At 35.5% G+C, this 13,138-nt stretch overlaps 1 protein-coding gene across 2 annotated transcripts in view; it reads right to left on the reverse strand.

Moving 5' to 3' along the window:
* Window positions 1-8,086: 8,086 nt before the first annotated feature.
* The window catches only part of PDGFC (platelet derived growth factor C), a 220,025-nt gene continuing 214,973 nt past the window's right edge, over window positions 8,087-13,138 (reverse strand). For both annotated transcript variants that reach the window (XM_005556154.4, XM_074040670.1), the window contains one exon: window positions 8,087-9,696. In XM_005556154.4, coding sequence (XP_005556211.1) covers window positions 9,580-9,696 — 117 coding nt within the window. In that variant the 3' untranslated portion in view covers window positions 8,087-9,579. The remainder of the gene's footprint in view (window positions 9,697-13,138) is intronic.

The raw sequence follows: 13,138 nt of genomic DNA on the forward strand, positions 1-13,138 counted from the left end.
AAACACTTGTAGATAATATCTTAAATTTAGCTTAGGAAATTATTGTATTTCCTACCTGAGTTCTGTGGAAGAGCCTACGTCACAAATGAGATTAGGGTGATATCCCAATGTTCTCTATGATGAGGAGAATATCTATAACCTTCCTAGTATGAAGTAGCGTTAATAACATTTTTAACTGAATCTATAGCAAGATTGAAATTTAGACTGCATATGTTTGTATAGAGTCATATACCATTTAGGTTATAACTATATAATGAAAATAACTTATCTCAATAACAAAAAAAGCATTTAAGCAAAAATAAAAGTATTGGTAAATTACAACAGTTTATGATCTTAAAATGTTTTCTAACATCAGGATATTAATAGTGAAAGGGAGCTCAATCACAGAAACAAAATTCCAACAAAGAGTTAGTTTACTAATATAATTCAATGGAAGAGACACACTTCATGCTGTACATTTCAGAGCATGATCATTTAGGAATGAAGGAGTAGCTTATGCTGATGGTGAGACTTAGGATAAGTCTCATTCTAACCTCATAGTCCTGAGATAAAATTCTAAGCATCCTCACTAAGACAGCCAAGCTTGAAGAGAAGCAGTCTGAGGAGGTAACATTCTCTTTTCTCTACTGTGAGTAGAGGGGAAGAAAACATGGTTTTGGGGGAGATTCAGGTGAAACATGGATATTGAAAAGTTGGAACTGATGTCCTCAGATGAAGGTATTGCCTCGACGTCTTCACGCTAAGTGATAAATAAGATCTAAAGCCTAATTCAACTGTCCCCTTGGTGCACTGCATGAGGAATGGATACAAGCCTCTACCAGAGTTAAGCCCAGCAAAATATACCGTGACAGAGCTGAGCAGAATTCCTTCATCAAGAGGTTGCATTTTCCTCCAATTGTTCTTAACCTCCTTTTTCCAAATGAAATAGAAGATTAAGTAGATTGTACCTAATCATTCAATTATAGCTCAGTTTGGCAAATCCGTTTTAGAAAAGTGAAAATGGAATCAAGAATTCGCTCTTCCCACAACAGAGTAAATAGTAACCAGAACATAAACTATGAACTATGAAAATAATCAGAAAAAAAATTAAAGGCATGGGAATTATGCAAATATCTTATGTTAAGAAAAGGAAGAAGAAAGGAAGGGGGAGAGGAAGGAAGGAGGAAGAGAGAGACGGAAACAGAGACAGAGACACAGACAGAGGTAATAAACAAGTTTGGAAAGAAAAACAATCTAAAAAACAGGAAAATTGCCCCAAATGCTTCACTTTATACAAGTGTTTATTAAGACATAAACATAAATTAAATGTTTATTAAATGTTTTTACTTTTTTATATTAAATGTATGTTGTTATTCAATGTTTATTAAATAATAAACAGTATGACAAACAGAAATGAAGACGGTTATTGAAGAGGTGGGCTAAGATGTTAGAGGGATTATTTTTTGCAACTTTTAAAAAATTGTATATTTAATTTTTGTAGATACATAGTAGGTTTATATATTTATGCAATACATGAGGTATTTTTATATAGGCATACAATGTATAATAATCACATCATAGATAATGGGCTATTCTTCCCCCATAGCATTTATCCTTTGTGTTACATACAATCCAATTACTCTCTTTTAATTATTTAAAATGTACAATTAAGTTAGTCAGAGGACTTATTTCCTCTTCTTTCTTAACAGCAAATGAACAAATACTGACTGAAATAAAAGCAGATGCTTAGCAAATAATTCCATGCTTGTAATGTTTTCAATAATTTTTGCAGCTTTAGTGATTGTTTAGAAAGTTATTTCATGTTGATAAAACATTTTCCAAAATGTATGTTTCTCCTGCTTCATTTCAATTTTTTGTTTATAAGTTTCAAGTTTCACTAAAAAATAGCATGTCTGATATGACCCCATGTTAAATGAAATAGTATCTATTAGTCAATCATTGCCAAATAATGCTGCATAACAACATTCTCAACGTTTATTAGTGATATGGTTTGGCTGTGTCACCACCCAAAATCTCATCTTGATTGTAATCCAAATTATAATCCCCATGTATTGAGTGAGGGACCTCCTGGGAGATGATTAGATCTTGGGGGCAGTTTCAACATGCTGTTTTCATGATAGTGAGTTCTCATGACATCTGATGGTTTTATAAGGGTTTCTTCCCCGCTTCGTTCTGCACTTTCTTCTCCTGCCACCATGTGACGAGAAGGTGCTTCCCCTTCTGCCATGATTGTAAGTTTCCTGAGGCCTCCCCACTCATGCAGAACTGTGAGTCAATTAAACCTCTTTTCTTTATAAATTACCCAGTCTCAGGTATTTCTTTATAGCACCGTGAGAATTAATATAAGTAGCTTCCAATGAGAAGCATTAATTTCTCACTCAAGGATCTGTGGATTGTCTGGACTCAGTTGGAGTTGACACCACAGCATGGATTGGATTCAAATCTGCCACATGTTTTCCCCTGGTGATAGCAGGAGTCAAAGAAATCAAACCCATCTGTGCAAACACATATGAAGCCTTAACACACATTACAGGCACTTTTTTCGCCTTTTGTTCAAGCAAGACATATGACAAAGACCAAATTCAACAAGTGGGAAAATACACTCCCATCACCATTAGGTCATGGCAAAAGTACCGATGTCAAATGTTACTATACGAGACAGAACCGAGACCAATGATTCTATCATACCATCCATTTGTTTTTACCTACATACTTCTATTCATAGATAGTAGCTTGAAATGATGTACACTGAGGTGACAGAATTCAGGGGATTTTTCTTTTACTTTATTCCTCGTTTGGGGGCAGGGGGAGAAAAAGCTTTAATTGTTAAACACTACATTAAATACAACTATAATTTTTAAAAGAAAACAGCTTTATTGAGATACAATTCACATATTGAAAAATTCACCCTTTTAAAGTGCATAAATCATTGGTTTTTAGTATACTCACATTTTTACAACTATTACTACTATCTAATTTCAGAATATTTTCATTACTCTGAGAAAACCTGAGCCCATTAGCGGTCTTTCCAAATTTATCCACTTTCCCTAGCCCTTGGCAGCACTAATCTAGTTTCTGTGTCTATTGATCTGTTGATGCTGAATATTTCATATAAATGGAATCATACAATATGAATGGCTTCTTTCACCTAGCATAATGTTTTCTGGGTTAATCCATACTGTAGAGTGCATAAGTACTTCATTCCTTTTAATTGCCTAATAATTTTCCATTGTTTACATATACCGTACTTTGTTCATCCATTTATCAGTTGACTGATGTTTCAGTGATTTCCATTTTTTGGCTATTGTGAAAAATGTGATGAATATTTCTGTGCAGAATTTTCAGTTCTCTTCGGTATATGGCTAGGAATGAAATTGCTGAGTCATATTTAGTTTATGTTTAACATTTGTAACAACTGCACATTTCCCAAAGTGGTTGAAACATTTTATAATCTCACCAACAATATACCAGTTCCAGTTTCTCCACATCCTCACCAACACTTTCATTCTGTGGTGGTGTCCTTGAAGCACAAATACTTTTAATTCTGATGATATCTTGTTCATTGGTTTTTTTTTTTTTTTTTTTTTGTAGTTTGTGGTTTTAGTGTCCTGAGAATCATTGCCTGATCCAAAGACACAAATTTTCTTATAAGTGTAAGATTTTTCTCTCTTACATTTAGGTTGTTGATTCATTTTGGGTTAATTTTTACACATGGTATGAGGAAAGGTTCCAAACTTAATCCTTTACATGTTCATGTGCTGTTGTCTTCACACCATTTGTCAAAAACGCTATTCTTTAACCATTGAATTTTCTTGTAATTCTTGTCAAAAATCAATTGACTATACATTTCAGGATTTATTTCTGGATTCTCAATTCTATTTCATTGATCTCCGTGTCTCACTTTATTAACTTTACCACACTATTTCTGTAGCTTTGTAGTAAGTTTTGAAATCGAGTAGTGTTACTTTGCACTTGTTCGAGATTTTGTTTTGGGAGTCTTGCATTTCCATATGAATATTAGGATCAGCTTGTCAATTTCTGTAAAAAAGCCAGCTGGGATTGCATGTGTAATTTTTAAAAAATATAGTTATTAATCCAAAAATACATACTCTCTATGGAAATGGTTAAATTCTTCTTTAAATTGCATATAAATTTATATTGGATAAGATTTAATAGGCCAGGTCTGGTAGCTCACGCCTGTAATCCCAGCATTTTGGGAGGCCGAGGTGGGCAGATCAGGAGGTCAGGAGATCAAGATCATCCTGGCTAACATGGTGAAAACCCGTCTCTACTAAAAATACAAACAATTAGCCAGGTGTGGTGGCGGGCGCCTGTAGTCCCAGCTACTTGGGAGGCTGAGGCAGGAGAATGGCGTGAACCCGGGAGGCGGAGTTTGCAGTGAGCTGAGATCATGCCACTGCACTCCAGCCTGGGGGACAGAGCGAGACTATCTCAAAAAGAAAAAAAAAAAAAGATTTACTGTAATAGGTTAGCAGTTTTGGAAGAAACTGGATCTGGTATAGGCAGTGCACAAATGCTTTCTGAGGCAGAGAATAAAGAGAAATACTTAGTATTTTAGTAAAGTGAGAGGAAATTATTGAGCTAGGTAAGTGCAGGAACAGTGCCCTAGAAAGAGAACACAGTATGTGTTAGCATGGAGATATATGGAGACATCGGTATTTTCAGGAAACTGAGTGTTCACTACAGCTGTATGTTAGGTTTGATGATGCAAAATCAATCAGCAATTTTTCAATCAGTCAGGATTATTCATCAGGAAATTATAAATCATCAATCATGGATATTTTCATATGTTCATATTTTAAATATAGTTTTAAATTCTGACAATATTTAATCATACTATAGAACAAGTGTCTAAGATAAGAAGAATACATAAATGTATTAATGTCCACAACTTTTTAAAAGAGTTATCTGAGATCTCTGTCATGGTACCTGAGACAGGACTGGCAGGAAAGTCGTTCACTGGAAAACGAAACATAGTCTCAAAGCACCGTTAAACGAAAAATAATTGGATCACCTTGCACCAAAAGGAGCAAGACTTTTTGGCTTGCTCCTTTTAGGGTTAGGGTTACTCCTTTTGGTAGATGCCCCAACAGCACTAGTAGAATGGACTGTTTACCACTAAAAACACCCTGTTCCCATCTCCTAACTTCATTTTATAGATTAGGTAGCTGAAGTTTAGAGATATTTAGAAACTCTAGAGTTCCTTCATAGTCAGTGAAAAACACACATTGATTCATTTGTATATTTACTTACTCATCAATGTAAATTGTTTCTGACCCCCTAATTTGATTAAATTCCTAACTAGGCATTGAGGGAAAGAAGAATGAGATAATTCTTGCTAGAAGTGCAATTAGACTAGGGGTCTAATGAGAAATCAAAATGGGAGCAAGTCATTATAATATGATACGACAGTATTTGTAATTGAATATCCCTGGAAGCATAATGGAAATGGTGCCAGTGGGAAAGAAGGTGGGAAGGAAAGCTTCACTGAGAAGTGGTGTTGAGCTGAGACTTGAGAAGAAGTGACAGAGATAGGTAAGTGTAGGAACAGCACTCTGAAAATGCTCCAAAGAAAACGCAGCATGGGCCAGCCCAGAAATTTGAGGGGATACTGGTATTTTCAGGAAATCACAAGTATTCACTAGAGTTGTATTATGTTTAATGGTACGAAATGAGCAGAAATTAGTAAACAATGACATTATGAAGGATTCTGCCCACTATACAACGATTCAAATTTAATCATGTGGAGTTGCATCATACAATTTCCACCCAAGTGACAATCAGATTTGTCTGAAAAGACACCTGTTAGTGGAGTAAAGGATGGATCAGAGGAGAGGGAGAACAGAGACAGGGAGAGGGAGTCAAAAAATGGAGTTGTTGCAGGATAAAGGCGGTGAGACATGATGAGGGTTTGTATTAGGGCAGGAGCTACAGAAATGGAGAGGGAGAGACAAATACAAGAAAGATCAAAAAGTCAAAGTCAATGAGACTTCCTGATAGATTACATATGGGGCATGTAGGGAAAACAGTATGTAAAGCAAGTGATGTATTGCAATGGATTAAATGTTTGTGTCCCTGCAAAGTCATATTTGAAGCCCTAACCCCCAATGGGATGGTATTAGAAGGTGGAATCTTTCGGAGGTAATCAGGTCATCAGGGTGGAAGATTGTAAATGAACAGGATTGTGCCCGTACAAAAGGGTCCACCGAGAGTTCTCTCACCATCTTTTCCACAAAGTGAGGACATCACAGAGATGACAGTCTGCAATTCAGAAGACGGCCTTCACCAGAACCAGACCATACTGGTACCCTGATCGTGGACTTCCAACCTCCAATGGTGAGAAATAAATTTCTGTTGTTTAAAAGCTTCCCAGTCTATAGTATTTTGTTATAGCATCTGAACTAAGAGTTCTGCTGTATTTTCAATTTTCCTACTCCTTCTTGTGAAGGTAAAAGATGTTATAATTTTTAACTGTGTTTATAATACATAATTGAAACAGTCCAAAATATCAGAAGTTATCCTTTTAGAGATAAGGATATTACAATAAGTGTAAAACTTGCATTTTCTGTCTTTTCTTAAACCAAATCACAAGCAGAAGTCAATGCACCTGGAGCCAGGGATGCACCAAGGGTAACCAAACCGTAGTCAATGCACCTGGAGCCAGGGATGCACCAAGGGTAACCAAACCACAGTCAATGCACCTGGAGACAGGGATGCACTGAGGGTAACCAAACCACAGTCAATGCACCTGGAGACAGAGATGCACCGAGGATAACCAAGTCATAGCCAGGATGTTTCTTACAGTGTAGCTTCTCATTACTTTGGTCTTTGCACCTTTTCCAAGTGCACATGAGAACTATTAGAGGAGGGAGGGAATGCAGAAATGAAAAATGTAGACATGAACACCTGCCTCATGACATTTAAAGCTTGCTTTTTAATAAACATCACTAGGCAAAACAGCCCATGTCTCAAGGACAAAGGCATGAAATACAGATATCATACACAAAACAGTGTGTGGTCAATACAGTCAACACTTACTGGGCTTCTCAGAAATTAGGGCCACACGTGTTATTTGCGTGTGTGTGTGTGTGGGTGTTTGGTAAAATACACAGGATGATCTATAAGTGATTATAAAGTGGTTAGTGCTCACATGGTAACCACTCACCAACTGGCAACTGAGGACTGCTACCTTTATAATCAATTCTGGCTCTCACCATTTTATAAGTAAACAAAAAATAAATATTAAAAAAGGGAAAAATATATTTCGTTCAAAGATTGGAAACAATGGATTAAACACAGTTAAACAGGCCATTTACTAAGACTTAGTAGTCTTTACTAATGAAAGTTGCAAATTGCCAATTACTTTGTATATTCCACGGAGCTATATATCTAGTTTTCCTCTATATGGATAGGACAAAACTAGGAAAAGGTAAGGAAGTAAGACAGAACACACAGGCTCATTTTGTTTCTTTGTTTTCCACATAGCTGGGGGCATGGCAGAACTGCAGGTGTCAAAGCACAGGAAAAGGGTGCTTGCCTGAAGAGTAGTCTGAAGACAGAAGGTCCTGGGCACTAGACATCTCTGGCAAGTTGAAAGGCTGAGGAAAGGATGCTGAAGATACCAGCCCTGAATAGGAATCTATGTCTGGAATTGAGGAACCACATTTTGGAGTGTGCAATGTAAACTAATCCATACACCAAATCAATTTATGCTCACCCCATTTTGTAGCTGCCAGTGGCAATGAAGACATGATCGGAAACCTGCGAGTTTTTTTCCAGTTTCATGCTACCACACAACCTATCACTAAGCATTTCATAAACCATACAACAACTTTCCAGTCAGGTGAAACCTAAATTACCAGAAATCTGTATTAAGACCAGTAAGAAAAATAAAACCACTGCTCAAAGGCATTGGAAACAAGAGGCAGGGAAGGCTCACAGGGATTTTCCCTTTTTTGTCTTTTGAATTGACATATACTTTTGCATAATGAAAATCATAACACAAAATTTTGTTTCATTTTCTCAGAGTCCAAGAGATAAGTCTTGAGGACACACACGCACATAATTTTCTCCCCAAAATAGCCATATTCTTTTATTTGATGATTCAATACATTTTTAATTCAAATAGTCACCACATAACCTAGGCACAATATTAAGCATTTTACAAGCAAAATATTTTACTGATTTTCTTTTCAATTGCCAGAGTACAATAAGTGAACTGGTTAAGGGATATACTTCTGTACATAAAAATATCCATGTATTTATACAAGTGTATGGAACAGAGTTTAAGATAATAAAACCGTAACATCACAATAAATAGGATGTGTTCCTACTGCCCAGCACAGCACAGCATGCTTTGTCAGGAAGCTGCCAAGTCTTTTTCAAGGTGCTTTATGTTTTTCTGAGCTAGGCTCAGATTTCCCCAAAAAAGGAATAGATTAGTAATGGCTGGATGTGAATGTCTACTTTCACCAGTTGCTTTTTTTATTTTCATCTCCAATAACAGGAATGGAAGATATGATAACTTAATTATTTCAAAAAGTCTTTGCAACTTACCAATTCTATTGATTTCCAATTCAGTTTTTTTAAAATGCGGATTAATCTAACTCTAGCACCATACGAGAATGAAATACATGTATTTTTGTCAGAGCAACAATATTTCATATCATCTTTGTTCCTCTGGCTATAACAATTCTGTTTAGAAAAATTTACCAAGCTAAAAATAGTTGATCTAAGTTGTCATAAAAAAGAATATTAAATACCTTTGGTAAAAATAGATATATTTAACAAGATTAGAAAAGCCAACAGTTATAATGTCAAAAGGAGAATATAAAAATGTACACAATGAAACAAATAAACTGACTTATAGATAAAGTGAAGATAAGGCCACTCTTCTTTTCAGGTTTGTCTCTTCCAAACCATGAATGTAGTTCTCTTCTTCTAAATGGCAGAAATTTTAATATGAAATATGAAAAATCCAGTCTGTCCTATCAGCATGACACAAGTTTAATTCATAGCAACATAGTTCCTTTTTAAAAACCAGGTTTGTAGTACATAGAATGTTCTGGTTTACATACGTGAATATGAGCAAAAAAAAAAAAAAAAAAAAAAATCCAGATTTTATATGATTTGAGGCCCAGGACACGGAGCTTTAGAGTTAAGCAAGGCAACAGAATCAGGTGTTCACTTGCACAGTTTTTTCCTGTACTGACATTACCCTAAGCCGTATCAAAACAACTGAAATACAGAACCCAGCTAGTGGAATAGGTACATGGTAACTCTGCAACTAGCTGGTGACGTATTTAATACAGCATTTAATTTTCTTTCCACAATTGAAGACCTTTTCTCCTGTCCTTTGGGCCTCCTCCCAAAAGAGCTGTTGCACAACTCCTAATTCTGTTTGATGTCTCCTCTTTCAGAAGGCACTGTAAATCCTGAAGATGAAAGGTCCTTGAAGCAAACAACTGAGATTAAGGATGGAGATAACGCATAAGTTCTCTAACAGAATCAGCCACTGCACTGCACAGCTCTGGGCAAGAGCTGCTGCTGGTGGTGCGGTTATCCTCCTGTGCTCCCTCTGCACACACAGTCACACTCCTCATGGTGCTCTAGGGCCACATCAGTGAGTGATTTATGCAATCCTCTGACACCAGTCTTTGGTCTCAACTGAAGGACCTGAAAGGGAACAATAGTAAGCCACCTTTAAAAATCAACGAATGTCTATGACTTGCTTTTATAAACAAGTAACGTTTTAGAAAAGAATCTTGGGGCCCAAAAAAGACACACATTTTAATTTTTCCTAGAGCAGGCATTACGAAAACACTCTCCCACCAAAAAAGAAAAAAGAAAAAAGAAAAAAAAAAACTCATCATCGTTTCATGAAAGGGCAGACATTTTAATGCCAACAATTTGGAAGCATCTGTCTCCAAATAAGGAACTGTACTTAAATGGAAAGACTCACCATGCAATCGTTATTTTATTTATCTGACTATTTTAGAATTTCACCTTAAGTATTTTGGAACTACCAATACACAATTCGTTTTTCTGTTTGTTGCTTTCTTTCACTCATTCATTTATTCACACATTTAACAAATATTTACACTTGATGCAATACACTCAAGTGAAGAAATACTGTGGAAAGAAACATGATCACTCCACAGCTGAGTCTGCTCAATTATGCCACTCATTAATTTTCTTGGCTACACTTCAAGTCCTCTATAAACTTGATGAGATGGATTAGATGTACTTCATAGACATCAGCCCCAGTCACAGCTAACTTCCTGCAGCTGGATCCTACTGTGCAGTGAGAAGAGGTTTGGCAATAATAACAATGATGCTTCTATTAAATAAAGTTATTTGCAGTTTGGATTGTCAAGGTTTTAATAAAAATACAGCAAGACTGACACTTATACTACACATATTTCCTCTTAATACTATGACAACAAGATACAGTTGTGTAATTCTATAAAATATTATTTAAAGTATTTGATGTTGCTACCTATTTAAGTGTATGACATTTTATTGCTTATGATAGAAACAATAAAGTTTAGGAAATTGTATTTTGTTTGGATTATGAACAAAGGCCAGAGCACAAAATAATATGAAATTTTCTAGCATCTCTACTTTTTGGATATGACATAGATAACCTCATAAAGTAACTTCTAAAAGCTACCATTCCTAAAAATGTTCATTAATCCAAAAAGGCACAAGTCAAGTCTTATGACTGTTCTATTTAAAGACTTAAAAGAAAAACAGAGAATGCGTACCTCACTGGAGTATGTGGTAATATCAGAGGTTAATTAGCTAACATTTTTTGAATGCTTACTGGGTGCCAGGCACAATAATAATGTTTTTACATACTTTAACTCACAAGAATTCTATGAAGTAATTTACAATTATTACCCCTATTTTACACATGAGTGAACAGAGGCTTAGATAGAATAAGTGACACAGCCTTTATTTGTACCTAGGCCAGAGATGAATTATTAGAGTGATAGATAATAATTTTATAAACTCAGAATGTCACTGCTCATACATTCTATTTATTTAGTATCTTTCTTCCTGAAGAGATAAACTTCAAAGTCTCATAATAACTATTAGAAATTATAAAATTTTAAAGTAGTTTTCTCATCTATTTCACAATTCTAGAATAAAAATTACTTAGACTTTATTTCTTTAATGTGAAATTTAACTCAATGGCTACTGAATATTATTTTATGTTAGTACTGATTTATTATTTTTGAACAATTTAGGGTGTCAGACTAACTACATTTCAGACATTGGCACTATTCCTTATCACACTCCTGCTACAAATTGTTTCTGGAATGAGGTTGGGTGGGGGGGGTAAGATAAATTGCAATATTGGCATAGCCAACATCTTCAATTCCTATGTCCACGTGTATGCCTTTTCCCATTCAGCAAGGACAAAAATTTACTATGTAAAGTAAAAGGTTAGAGAGGCCACCATACATGGTCCTAAGAGTCAGGCCAGGTTGCAATCCTTGCTTCCTCTAGCATGCATATGCCAAGATGCATTTGCTGAATCAAAGTCCCCTGTCTTTGTTTGCTGATGCTCATGGAGATTTACAAATAGCAGAAGAATCTCTTAATGTTCTAGAAATGTAAGTCCTGTATAAGAAATTCTAATGGTGGAGGACACAATTTAGTGTTCTTCTTTTTAATTCGTTTTGACAGTTTTGACTTTGGAAGAGAAAAGTAGACTTGGAAAATGGTCAGCAGGTCCCAGACAATATTAAAGAGGAAAAGGACATAGATTATGCCACCAGGAAAGAAACAGGGCTAAAGTTCATCTCAGAAAATTTAGACAGAGAGGTTGAAATTAAAATGGTAAGTTCACAAAAAGGAATGTCCAGGAAGAAGCTGAGCCAGAGATTTTGGAAGATAGTAGATAAGACACAGAGAGAACCAGCAAGGAACAAATGCTCATGGACCACTGCTCAACACATTCAAACAAAATGACCTTGAACTTTTGAGAACCACAGAGCACTGGAAACAGGGATTCAGTACTGGAATAAGGCAATTGAATGGTATATTTTTTTAGGTTCGTTTGTGCAAAACAAACAGACCTAATGTAATAACATAAACTATTATTTCATTAAAAATTATTAAATACGTAAAAATATAAACAAGATGAAAATTATTAAGCCGAGTAAGAACAGAGAAAAAGGAACAAATAGTTTACTATTGTCAGAGTATCCTGTAGATCTTTTGGCCAGAATACCTTTCCTGCTTCAGGACAAAATTCATTAAATCTTTATTGATCATTTACCATAACCAAAGAATAAGACTAGGCACGGTGAAAAAGCAAAGACGAGTGAGAGAGCAGCTAATATATATTAAGGGCATGACAACTGCCAGGCTTAATTCTAAGTGTTTTGTAAATATCAACTCACTAAATCCTCACGGTAGAGTATGAGGGTTGGAGAGTCACCTTACAGATGAGGAATTGAGGCACGAGGGCTAAGCAATTTGCTCCAAGTCACACAGCAAACAAATGTTAGGTTCAAAACTGGGATGTCTAGCTATGGAGTTTGTGTTCTCAAGCATTACATTGTAATGTGACTTTTGATTTCCTCAGCTCTCAATTCAATAGAAACAAACAAAAATAGACAATATTTTTGAAATAATAAAAGTTCTCTAATAGAGTATCTTTGAAGCCCTACAGATGCGCTGAGGATGAATTAGTCATGCTAGGACTGGTAGGACACCAGCATTTCAAGGAAGATACGACATCTAAGTGTGTGTGTGTGTGTGTGTGTATATATATATATAAAATATATATATATATATAAAGTTCCTGACTTGCTTTTCTGAAAATTCTTATGTGGGACTCAGAAAAATCATTAAGAAAATATATTTATTTGGCTAAAATGTCTTCCCCCAAAGAAATCTGGTGATTGATACAAAAAGGAAGAATCTTATTAATAACATTATCATGCTACCGTATCTTTTAGTTTTCCTCAATTATTATATCCCATCTCCTCCTCCAGCAGCATCAGGTACCATTCATGTGTCTGGAAACCATCCTTTTTGAAAAGTCAACTTTAAATTTTACAAAGCCTTTAAATTATACCAATAAAAATCTGCCCTTCTGGCT

The sequence above is a fragment of the Macaca fascicularis genome, chromosome 5 (genome assembly GCF_037993035.2).
Source record: "Macaca fascicularis isolate 582-1 chromosome 5, T2T-MFA8v1.1".
Classification (NCBI taxonomy): Eukaryota; Metazoa; Chordata; class Mammalia; order Primates; family Cercopithecidae; genus Macaca; species Macaca fascicularis.